General features: G+C 47.4%; 1 protein-coding gene across 1 annotated transcript in view; it reads right to left on the reverse strand.

The window, feature by feature from the left end:
* TOX2 (TOX high mobility group box family member 2) overlaps positions 1-13,078 on the reverse strand; it is a 153,374-nt gene that overhangs the window by 89,889 nt on the left and 50,407 nt on the right. Inside the window, 1 exon segment of the mRNA XM_027558495.1 lies at positions 3,667-3,732. Coding sequence (XP_027414296.1) covers positions 3,667-3,732 — 66 coding nt within the window.

Consider the following 13,078-nt stretch of genomic DNA (forward strand, 5'->3'; position numbering starts at 1 on the left):
AAAGGGGAAAAGGAATGAGGGATAAACTAGGAGGTTGGGATTAGCAGATACACACTGCTATATATAAAACAGATAAACAACAGGACCTACTGGATAATACAGGGAACTATATTCAATAGCTAGTAATAACTTACCATGGAAAAGAATCTGAAAAAGAATATATGTACATATATATGTGTATATGTATGCACAAAATAACCAAATCACTTTTCTATACACCTGAAACTAACACAGCAATGTAAATAAACTATACTTCATAAAACAAAAAGAACTAGAGGTCAGTGGAACCCTACCAAACCACTGGAGCTGCAGGTCTTATTTTTATTTTTAAGTAAAATTAGCATGTACTACATCTGACATGTTTCCCACATGTGATAGTTTGTTAAAAGACCATATTACTTTGCAGTGGTTCCCATCAACAGAGTCTATTTCCTCATTCCTTGACTCTAGACTGACCCTGTGGCTTGCTTTGATCAATGGCATGTGCTAGAAGTAGTCACATGCCAGACTTCAAGAGGTCACGCAGCTATGGCTCTTGCTGCTCGGGGAACCCTTCTCCCACCATGTAAACAAATTTGGTCTAGCCTGCTGCAGCAGGAGAGACCATCTGAAGTAGAAGGGAGTCCCTCATAACAATTAGCTAAGAGCCTACCTGGCTGCTGACTGTTGCACTTAAATGATCCTAGCCATGACCAGAAGAGCCACCCAGCTGAACTCAACCAAACTTCCAAGCCATGGAATCATGAGTTAGATGAATATTTGTTGTTTTAAGCCACTAAATTTGGGGGGTGGGGTGTGCAAGTTAAGCCAACTGGTACACTTTAAGAAGTCTAGACTGTAATTGCTAAGTCTGCTCGTCTCAAGGTTGGCTCACACCACCATATGGACTCTGGGAATCCTGTTATCTCCTTTATAAAGTTCTAAGTTAGGGAGACTCTCTGAGCAACAGTGCATGAGACCAAGAAGGACCCTTAGGGAATCCAGCCACATTGTTCCACTGTTAAGGAATGCATTCATTACATAAGTGTTTCCTGAATGCCTCCTTTGTGCCAGGCAGTATGGCCCAGTAGGAAGGCACAACAAAGAATAAGAGAGACCAGATCCTTCCCTCAGGGAGGTCACAGTCTAGGGTGGAAATCAGATGTTAACCAAGTCATTATGCAAATAAGCAAAAACCACAGTGACAAACGCTGTGAACTAAAAGGATGAGGTACCATGAGAAAGAATAATGGAGAAGGGACCTACTTGGATTTGGGGCTCACAAAGAGCTCTGTAAGTAAGTGACATTTAGGCTGAAGCAAGTTGAAAATAGCCTTGAGGTGGGAACGGAGCTCTCCATAAACACAGTAAGGGACTCGGAGCTTTGAGTTCTAGCCGTGCAGATTCAAATTCCATCTCTACCGCTCCCTGGCTGAGTCAGTCAACATCCTAGAGCCTCAGTTGCCTGATCTATGAAATGGGGTTAATGGTAACATCTTACTTTTTCATGACACTTCTCAAAGCTGTCGTGAAAGCCAGTTGAAATAACCACGTTTATTTGTCCTGCAGTTCCCGTTTGAGGGACTGTGCCCCTCTGCCCAAGCCTAGAGCAGACACAGAGCTCCTGAGTCTCACTTGCCCTTCTCGGTCAAAGTGCAGTACCAACCCTCTCCATTAGGGACGGAGCCAGAGCAGACTCCAGCATAGCACAGTTCTGAGTCAGGATGTTAACAAAACGCAATCCAAAGCTGAAGCTCCAGTACTTTGGCCACCTGATGTGAAGAACTGACTCACTGCAAAAGACCCTGATGCCAGGAAAGATTGAAGGCAGGAGGAGAAGGGGACCACAGAGGATGAGATGGTTGGATGGCATCACCAACTCAACGGACAGGAGTTTGAGTAAGCTCCAAGAAATGGTGAAGGACAGGAAAGCCTGGTGTGCTGCAGTCCATGGGGTCGCAAAGAGTCCGACACGACTGAGCAACGACAAATCAAAACACTGTGAAAGGACTCAGATAAGAGGTTCAGGAGTAAGCTCTGGCTTTTGAACTAACCACATTTCCAATTATGGACAATTAAATGACTTCTGTGATTTCTTCCAAAATGGGCATTTCCAGGACTGGAGTCTTACCCACCAGTTCTTGCAGCTTGTCAGTGCAATATAAAGGCAGCTTTTCAGCAGCCCCTCTGGTGCTCACATGGTCACAGACCAGAGAAGGGGATGGCATGTGGGCCCACCAGCGCCCTGCTGCAATGGCGGGGGTGGGGTGGGGTGGGGGTCAGGGTGGGTGTGGGCTCCAGCGCCCTGTAACAGAGTTTCCACGCCACACTGAGACATAGTCTCTTTCCTTGTCAGTAGTGTTCCCCAAGAGCCACAAGCCCATGTCTTTCTCATCTGTGTCCCCACTAGGACCTCTCACGTAGCATAGCACATAAATATTTGTGAATTAATAGGCCTCTGTTTCTCCGGCTGGAAAATGTGACCCCAGCCACCCAACTGCCATGACTGCCATGATTACACAGCCAGAGAGGGCACAGCAGCTCTAGGGGCAGGCTTGTCTCCCAGATCCCTCACATTTGTCAACGGCTACGAAACCCCTTCATCCTCCATCCAGCAGCCCGAGCTGCTGCCACCCTGGAGGCACCACTGGGAAGCATCTTCCAGGATCTTTGCAGGACCCTCCTTGGGGTCCCAGACTGCAGTGAGGACCCTCTGTGGCATCTGAGTCTAGACTGAGGATGCTCCTGGCTGAGAGAGACCAGGCTGACAGTGGACAATCTGTCCAACTGGTGTCTGGGACTCACAGCGGGCTGGACTGGGCCTAGGGCTGGTCTTCCCTGGGATGACTCAGCTCCCATCCCCACCAAGAAAAGCTGCCCAGGAAGCCTCCACTCTCTTCCCTTTCCTCCATGTCCACAACCCTCCCCAGAGCATGAGACGACGCCAGGTAGACAGAAGAACCCTGAAAGCTGATGCATGGGTATGAGTGCCTCCACACCAGCACCTGTCCCCATGGCTGCTGTGTGGCAGTAAGAGGCAGGGCCACCAGGGGCATGTGACATGTGTATTCGTTGGTGCTGAAAATCTCCCCTCTGTGCGTGGAGAGTGTAGACAATATGTTTCGAGTTTTATCAAGTTTTCAATGATGCCAAGAGTAGCCAGGTAGTTGATTTACAGGAAACACTATAGTCCCAGTTTGTCCATTTGAAGGAAAACTCAATCGACATTACTTTCTAAAAAAAATCAGAAGTTTATAGACTTGGTTCAAAAAAGCTTATAAAGGCTTTTTTTTTTTCCTGTTAAATAATTATAGTCTAATTTGGAAAGTCACCAGTACAAGAACAATGACATCTATGATTTAGACAGGCCTCTTAACAATTACATGTTTTTTGTTTTTTAAATTTTTTGCTGCATGCAAGGCATCTGGGATCTTAGCTCTTCAACTGGGGACTGAACCCATGCCCCCTGCATTGGAAGTACAGAGTCTTAACCGCTGGACCACCAGGGAAGTCCCTAACAATTAGATGTTATATAACATCTACAACAATTGGATGTTAACAATCAATTGATATTCTTGATCATTCTGAGAGAGGACAGTAGTGGGCTATGCCTCCAGCTCTGCACCCCTGCCACCCCGCCCTGGGAGCAGCTCAGCTCCAGCGGCCCAAGGGAGGCTGGGCACCCACCTGGCTGGTTGATAGGAGCTCTGGGTTTCCGTCACTCATCCCCACGTAGGCACTCTCACCATCAAACTGGAACAGAGAAACAGAGAGGCAGCTCTGATGAAAATGTTCTCCAGAAGGGCCCAGGAGAAGCCCGAGGAGGTCAGGGGACTATAGTGCTGAGGGGAAAAGGCTGGAGCCCAGAGAAGCAAAGATTGAACCCAAGATGCCCAGTCTCCATTTCAGCAGAGCTACCTCTAGGGTAGAAGGAAGTGTCCTTATTTCATGACCTCCATAGCTTGGGTTCATCACACTCAGGATACAGAGAGGAATACCTTTCTGCCCTTTACACCTTGTCCATAGATGTGACAGATGGCTTTGTCAGGTACTGAGCTCCCCATCTCTAGAAGTATGCAAATATTTCTCCTGGCCAAAATGACATCAGGCTTTCAGCTAGAGCTGGAATTCCACATGCTGGAGGGAGGCCAAGATCTCCAGAGCCCTGGGATCAGGACAGCCTGCCCCCGTCCCATCCTCCAGGAATGACCATCCCAAAGGGCTCTGTCCCCTTACCCTGGCCTCCCATGCCGTCCCTGACCACGGGCACTGAGGACTGTAGTAGAAACCAGGTACAGGAACTACAACCCTGTGTTTTGAGACGCTGCCAAGGCTGGATTTGGGAAAATTCGTCTGCAAGAGGGAGCAGGTGTAGCTGGAGAAGCAGGGGCTCTGGAGTAGCTGGCTCCCCTTTCTCAAGGTGTGTGATCTTTCGCTGGAGACTGCACTCCAGAGGTGCCTCGTCTGTCAAAAGGGGCTGACAACAGTAAACCTCTCTCCAGGGGACGCTGCCCCGGAAAGTGCAAAGCGCTTGGCTCCATTCCAGCTCCCTTCACTTGAGACAAGCCTCTGGGATCGGGTTCTCTACAGAGCTTGAGACAAGGATTCAAAGGCATGTGATCTTTGAGAAGTGTGCTTTAGCAATAACCTGTAAGGGAGGGAGGGATCAGGATAGGGTACGGGAAGGAGCTAAGCAAGGAGGGAGCCCCAGTGGGAGGCTTGCTGTAGGCTTATCCCACCACAAGCTTGCTCCAGGGCATGGCTGGTACCGCAGAGTTGTTCCTGCATGAAACCAGGGGGGGCTTCTGTAACCCATATATGTCAGTCATTGGTGGCGGCTTAAGGGGCAGAAGGGAGTCATCACCTGAGAAGGGTGGCCCCCATTTGGCCAAGGACATTTTTCCAGGGAACTGTGCCAGCTGTGAGCCATTTTCAGCCTGTACTCATCCCTGGTGGCTCAGACGGTAAAGAATCTGTCTGCAATGCAGGAGAGCGAGGTTCAAACCCTGGGTCGGGAAGATCCCTTGGAGAAGGGAAAGGCAACCCACTCCAGTATTCCTGTCTGGAGAATTCCATGGGCAGAGGAGCCTGGTGGGCTACAGTCCATGGGGTCACAAAGAGTCGGACACAACTGAGCAACTAATACTTTCACAGCAGATGGGGGACAATATTGTCCAGCTGTGCTGGACAATAAAGAGATCTGGGTGGAGTACCAACACCAGCTGTCCATTTTATTGTAATTGAAAAGAATTTTTTATTAGGTTATATTCACATGATTTAAAATTCCCAAAGTACACAAAGAGCAACAGAATGAAAAGTCGCCTGCCCCCACCTCCCAGGCATCCACTGCCCCTCTCCAGAGATAATCACTGCATCTACCAGCTTTCCATATCCTTTCAGAGAGAGTCCCTGAAATACATTAGAGTCACTTCTTTTCTATAAATGACAATGTTCTATACACACCATTTCACACCTTATATTTCTCCTAGCAACACATCCTGGAAAGTGTTTTCTCTCAGATCATAATTTTGTCTTCTGGTATGCCCTAGCATGGCTATAACATATATATTGAACTACTTGAGCAAATGGGCAATTGAGTTGTTTCCAGGTTTGTGCTATTCCACATTGCTCTGGTGAATATTTTTGTATATCCGTCATTTTGCAGGGGTGTGAGTCTATCTGTAGGATTAGTCTGAATAATTGCTGCATCCAACTGTGGGTGCATCTGTAATTTGGATGGACATCACCAAGCGGTCCATACGGAGGTTGGAAAAGCCCACATTCCTGCAATCATCAGTTCATCCAGACCCTCTTTGCTCAGAGAGGTTTTCATAACAAACTGGCTCAGACACCAGCCTCCGATCTCGGTGGGCTCCAAAGCCCAGCACGCCCGACTCCCCCTGTCCTGCTCACCCTTGTTCATTGTTCCATCGCCCCGTCACCTTCTAGCTTTCTATGTAATTTACTTATTTACCACATTCATTGCTCACAGTTGGATTTCCCCTATGAAAACGAAGGGCCCTCGAGGCCAAGGGGTCTTAGTCTTTCTGTACACTGATGATGCCTCCCAAATATCTAGACTAGCACCCGACACGGAACAGACACTCAATAAATGCTTCTTGAATGAATGAATGAAGCAACCGCTTGCATTGTCTTTTACCAGGCCAATCTTTTCATCAGGGCAGTGGCATTAGGACTTATACCCAAGTGCCTTCCCAACACAGGGATGGACAGTCCTTCAGTGACTGCTGGATTCACAAAAGAAAAGGCTGTGCCGTGTCTAGAGTCTGAGCATGACCCCAAATGCAGGGCTTCATCCATCATACGGAGTTCAGGCTTCAAGTCTCTGCTCAGAAACCACCTTCTGCAAGAGGCTGGACATCACTGCTTTCATTTCCTTTGGCTGTCCCTCTAACAACCTAGATTGTCTCTCCATCTGTCCTCTGCCCAGAATGGAGCAGCGTGAAGGCTGGAACCGTGTCCTGATGGTTTCCCAAGCCCCCAATGCCCGATAAGACTGGTATCAAGGATAGGACTATGACTTGGGCAGCATAGAGAGTTCTCAACGAAAGCTCCTAAGTTCTATCTGATAGGTCACCGTGGTCCGATATTTACTCTTTGATAAAAATTAGACCATTCTAAAAATCACACATATTTGATAAGTATGTTCTAAAAGAAAGAGGGCTTCCTTTGTGACTCAGCTGGTAAAGAATCTCTTGCAATGCTGGAGACCTGGATTCAATTCCTGGGTTGGGAAAATCCCCTGGAGAAGGGAAAGGCTACACACTCCAGTATTCTGGCGAGTCCATGGGGTCAGGGAAGTGGAAGGGGACTAAAATTTTTAAATAATTAAATAATAATGAAATATCTTTTAAAAATTTTATTTATTTTTTGTTCAGTTCAGTTCAGTTCAGTTGCTCAGGTGTGTCTGACTCTTTGCGACCCCATGGACTGCAGCACGCCAGGCCTCCCTGTCTATCACCAACTCCCAAAGTTTACGCAAACCCATGTCCACTGAGTCAGTGATGCCATCCAACCACTTCATCCTCTGTCGTCCCCTTCTCCTCCCGCCCTCAATCTTTCCCAGCATCAGGGTCTTTTCAAATGAGTTAGTTCTTTGCATCAGGTGGCCAAAGTACTGGAGTTTCAGCTTCAACATCAGTCCTTCCAATGAATATTCAGGACTGCTTTCCTTTAGGATGGACTGGTTGGATCTCCTTGCAGTCCAAGGGACCCTCAAGAGTTTTCTCCAACACCACAGTTCAAAAGCATCAGTTCTTCTGCACTCAGCTTTCTTCACAGTCCAACTCTCACATCCATACATGACTACTGGAAAAACCACAGCCTTGGCTAGATGGACCTTTGTTGGCAAAGTAATGTCTCTGCTTTTGAATATGCTATCTAGGTTGCTCATAACTTTCCTTCCAAGGAGTAAGTGTCTTTTAATTTCATGGCTGCAGTCATCATCTGCAGTGATTTTGGAGCCCCCCAAAATAAAGTCTGTCACTGTTTCCACCGTTTTCCCATCTATTTGGCATGAAGTGATGGGACTGGATGCCATGATCTTAGTTTTCTGAATGTTGAGCTTTAAGCCAACTTTTTTACTCTCCTCTTTGACTTTCATCAAGAGGCTCTTTAGTTCCTCTTCGCTTTTTGCCATAAGGGTGGTGTCATCTGCATATCTGAGGTTATTGATATTTCTCCTGGCAATCTTGATTCCAGCTTGTGCTTCATCCAGCCCAGTGTTTCTCATGATGTATTCTATATATAAGTTAAATAAGCAGGGTGACAATATACAGCCTTGACATACTCCTTTTCCTATTTGGAACCAGCCTGTTGTTCCATGTCCAGTTCTAACTGTTATTTCCTGATCTGTATACAGATTTCTAAAGAAGCAGGTCAGGTGGTCTGGTATTCCCAGCTCTTTCAGAATTTTCCACAGTTTGTGGAGATCCACACAGTTAAAGGCTTTAGCATAGTCAATAAAGCAGAAATAGATGTTTTTTCTGGAACTCTCTTGCTTTTTCAATGATCCAGCGGATGTTGGCAATTTGATCTCTGGTTCCTCTGCCTTTTCCAAAACCAGCTTGAACATCTGGAAGTTCACAGTTCACGTATTGTTGAAGCCTGGCTTGGAGAATTTACTAGCGTGTGAGATGAGTGCAATTGTGCCGTAGTTTGAGCGTTCTTTGGCATTGCCTTTCTTTGGGATAGTTTGGGTTAGGTGGGTCTTTGTTGCTGGGCTTTCTCTAGTGGCAGTGCACGGGTTTCTCCTTGCAGTGGTTTCTCTTGTCGCAGAGCATGGCCTCAGGCATGCGGGTTTCAGTAGTTGAGGCACAGAGGCCCCAGAATGCAGGCTCCGTAGGTGCGGTGCATGGGCTTAGTCAACCCATGGCCTGTGGAGTCTTCCCAGACCAGGGACTAAACCCTTGTTCCCTGTATTGGCAAGTGTAAACTAAGCCACAGGGAAGTCTGAGGGGACTAAATTTAACAAGGTATTTGAAACATTCTATAAAGCAATAGTCATCAAACAGTATGGTGTATGTTAAAGATACAGGGCATATCTTTTAATGTAGGTTAAAAGATATGCCCCCAAACTCTGCGTAATATCCCATTTATTAACTCCTGGCTAGAACAGAGCCACGCTGGTCTGCTCTCTCTCCCCACCCCAGCCCTGCTCCCCAACATGTACAGCAGGCGATGAACAAATACTTGATGAGTGTCTGTTCATTGGGTGAATGAATGAATATACTTGGCACCAAGCAAAATGCTTTTCATAAAATAACTCATTTAGCTTTTTCAACAACCAACATTTTGGGCTTCCCTGGTGGCTCAGTGGTAAAGAATCCACCTGCCAATGCAGGAGACTCGGGTTCGATCTCTGGGTGGGGAAGATCCCCTGAAGAAGGAAATGGCAACTCACTCCAGCATTCTTGCCTGGAGAATCCCATGGACAGAGGAGCCTGGTAGGCTACAGTCCATGGAGCTGCAAAGAGTTGGACACAATTGAGTGACTAAAACAACAACAACAGCTACCAACGTTTCAAACCATGGAAATAAGCTGAGAAGATAAACAGTTGTCCAAGATCACACAGTCAGGGAGACACTGCACAGCAGTGGTCTGTTTGCTTCTTGGGCTTGGTCTCTCCCATGAGCGTGTACGCTCCTTGGCAGCAGGAATCACGGCCTGGCTGCAGCCCCCCCTCCCCAGACATAACCAGTCATTCTTCAGGGCCTGGCAGATAATAGGGATCTGATGAGTATGTGTTTGTGGTTCATGCAGGGAGGACCTACCCACAGTGAGCAGTGGGGAACGACGCTGGGAAGAGCAGCAGGGATCCTAGATTTTGAGGTGTGCGTGCCAGGGGTTGGGCAGGGGATTCCCATGAGGTCATCAGAGTCCCCTCAAGTGGGCTTATTCACTTGCCCTTTATTCAAACAAGAAAGAGCAGCCATGTGGCAGAGTAAAGCTTGTTTCCTGCTTCAAGGAAAATCTGAGAATTTGGCAGAAGTTCCCAAGGCAGGGCTGGGTCAGCCTCTGCTGGGTTTCCCACTGGTTGCTTTGCATGGTGCCCTAGAACACAGGATTGGGACTGGCTACTGAGCAGCTGTGAAAAGAAGGCCCCAAGTGGGTGGTTTGGGGGCTCTGTTCTCTGCCAGCCTCTGTCCAGTGTTCCACCACCTCTGAGCCCTTGTAGGGGAAAGGAAGGAGGGGAGGGGCCCCTGAGACCCCCCGGGCTCCCCTGGCTTGGCCCCCAGGGTGAAGGGGAGATGTCGCAAAGCCTGGACACAGCAGAGCCACCTCCTCCACGTGCGCAGAAAAGCTCCAAAGCGCCCGCATGGACACCCAGCGTACAGCGGTGACGCTGTGAGTTCATGGACACACAGGTACGTGATGCACGAGTGTGCCCAAGCACGGCGACAACGTATGCAACACAAACTGGCAGGGGGCCCAGCTCACACCACAGAGTGTTCAAGACCCCACTCAGTTACACACGTACCCCAGCATGGGTAGCACCAACCGTCCCAGACAAAGGTGTCCGGAACATAAGCATGAGTGCACACAGCACAGACCCTTTACGTGACCGGTACACAACATACACAACACCTAGAGTCTGCACACAGGGGAGGGAGGGGATGCCCGACGCGAATAAATACACCCTCCATCTGCGACTGAATCCGTGCATAACTCACAGAAGCGTGCACACAAAAGATGACATGAGCGTGTAGAGACACACACAGACACCCAGGAACTTAAATTCTGTGCATATTTCAGCTTCTCAATCCCTCAGTCAAAAATCTTTTTTCACATCACACAACCTTCTGCACACTTTAAAACATGAAAAAAAAATATGTGTGTGTATGGGAGGGTGGGGGACAAGGGCCTAAGAATTTCCATGAAACGCCAGGAGAACATCTCTTACCACTGACTGGAATAGACTAATTTTCCCCATTTCATATTCTAATTATAATTCCTTTTCCCAGCGCCATCTTCAGTCGTCATTACAGCTGGAAGATTGTTCTGCAAAAGCCAGCCCTTCATCTTCTCTTCCCAAGAGTTTTGTCATGGAAATGAGTTTGGGAATCTGAAAGAATCCACATTTTTGCAAACAGCGAATGTGTCAGGATAACCCTTTCATGACGGCCACCAAGGAGAGGCTTCTGAAGAGTCTGTCTCTCCTCAAAATGTGTGGTCCCTTTGGTGAGAGGGGTAGCTAGTCCTCTAGTCCAACAGCCACCCCACACATACCCCAAGAAAAGGATAGATCCCCTTTCTATCTTTAAGCAAACTTAGCAAATAGGTAGGCAAGGTGAAAGGCAAGGCGCCCTGATTTTTGCAAGTCAGATGATGCCAGCTCCATCTGTGAAACCTCGGGCAAGCTCTGTAACTGCTTGAAGCCTCAGTTTCCTTATTCTTAAGACCCACAGAGCCACTGATTCATAGTAGGTGTGAATTAAATATCTGTGGAATGGACAAATGTGATAACTGTGTAGATGGATGGATGAAAGGGAGGGAGGGAATGAAGGATGGGAAGGATGGATGGATAAATGGATGGATAAGTGGATGATGGATGGTACAAGTCAGCAGAGTTCCACAGCAATGTAAAGCAAGCCACAAGTGTAATATAAAATTTTCTAGTAGCCACAGTTTAAAAAGCATAAACAGGTGAAATTAATTTTAAAGACATTTTATTTAACCCAATATATTCACATTATGATCTCAATGCATGATCAATACAAAACAATTGTAAATGAGATGGTTTATAGTCTTTTTTTTTTGGTACTGTCTTTGAAATCCAGTGTGTATTTAACCTTCCACTATGGCTCAGTTTAGACTTAGCCACATTCTGGGTGCTCAAAAGTCACCAGTGGCTGGTGGTAAATAGAGACGTAAATAGTTGGGATGGGTAAGATGAGTGGATGGATGGTGGGGAGGTATATGGGTGGGATGAATGGATGGGTGGATGGTCAGGTGAGTTGAGTGGTTTAGGGAAGGAATGGGACAGATGGGCCAGTAGGTGGACAAAGAGATGACTCAAGGGTCAGATAGATGGAATTAGAAGGTGGGATGAATGGATGGATGGGCAGATGAGTGGCTGAGATGAGAGGGATGAGAGATAGATGAATGAACTGGGATGGGTGAGTGAGTATGAAGAGACAGGTAACGGGAAGATGCTTGGGATGGTGGGTGAGATAAACAAGTAGATGATTGGCATGGGCGAGTGAGATGCCTGGGTTGATGGAATGGGTTGAACAGGTGGGTGGGATAGATAAGTCTGGTATTTCCTCCTCTATCCACACTTGCTTTGGACAATGAGCTTGAGCAAGCTCCAGGAGTTGGTGATGGACAGGGAAGTCTGACATGCTGCAGTCCATGGGGTGGCAAAGACTCAGACCCAATTGAGTAACTGAACTGAACTGAGCTGATGGCTTCTTAGGGTTGCCACGTGTCACTCTCAAACATTCATCTTCAGCCAAGCTGCCTCCAGATTCCAATGCACAGTTTACCCCTGAACATTGCCCCATTTGGCTCATGCGCACCTCAAATTCAACCCACCCAACACTGAACACATGACACATGGATGAGCCTGCTCTTTCTCTGGCGGTTGGCCATCATGAGAGATGTCACATTCTACAGAGTTCCCCTGGGGTGACTCTGGACCCCTTCCATCCTACATCCTCCTGATCAATCACCAGCAGAAGTCCTCTGCTCAGCTTCCTCCCACCCAATCCATCTTCCTTCCACCCTGGCTATCACTAGCGATCTTTTGGTAATCATTTCACTGCTCAGATCAAAACCCTGAAGTGACCCCACATCACTAGCTCTGGCATACGGGACCCTCCATAACAACCAGCCCTAAGCCTCAGCTCCCATTAAGGCTGCAGAAACCTCCAGAATCTTGAAGCTTGCACATATTTCCCCATCGTCAGCCTGGAGCACCCTCCTCCCTTTCTCTACCCACTGAAAGCCAACTCTTTCTAGGTGTTTTTTTCTTTTCTGGCTACACACTCCAACCGTAACCAGTGCAGCTTGCTTCTATCAACCCATATTCTTGGGCCCAATTTTAAAGTCCCCATCTCAAGTTAGCTTTGGACTTAATTCATCTTCCCTGTATGGTGTGACATCCCAGTCAACAGCATTGATTCTTGAATAGAAGTATTGGTTTCAACACTTTCTAGCTGTGTGTAACCTTGGGTTTAACTTCTCCTTACCTCAGTTTCGTCACCTGTAAAATGGTAATGATGGCAGTTAATTATTACTGCCTTAAAAAGTTTTTTATATCTGTTATCATATATTAGATACGAGCTATGGTCATGTATGGATGTGAGAGTTGGACTGTGAAGAAAGCTGAGAGCTGAAGAATTGATGCTTTGAACTGTGGTGTTGGAGAAGACCCTTGAGAGTCCCTTGGACTGCAAGGAGATCCAACCAGTCCATCCTAAAGGAGATCAGGCCTGGGTGTTCATTGGAAGGACTGATGCTAAAGCTGAAACTCCAATCCTTTGGCCACCTCATGCAAAGAGATGACTCATTGGAAAAGACCCTGATGCTGGGAGGGATTGGGGGCAGGAGGAGAAGGGGACGACAGAGGGATGA

This window comes from Bos indicus x Bos taurus, chromosome 13, assembly GCF_003369695.1.
Source record: "Bos indicus x Bos taurus breed Angus x Brahman F1 hybrid chromosome 13, Bos_hybrid_MaternalHap_v2.0, whole genome shotgun sequence".
Lineage (NCBI taxonomy): Eukaryota > Metazoa > Chordata > Mammalia > Artiodactyla > Bovidae > Bos > Bos indicus x Bos taurus.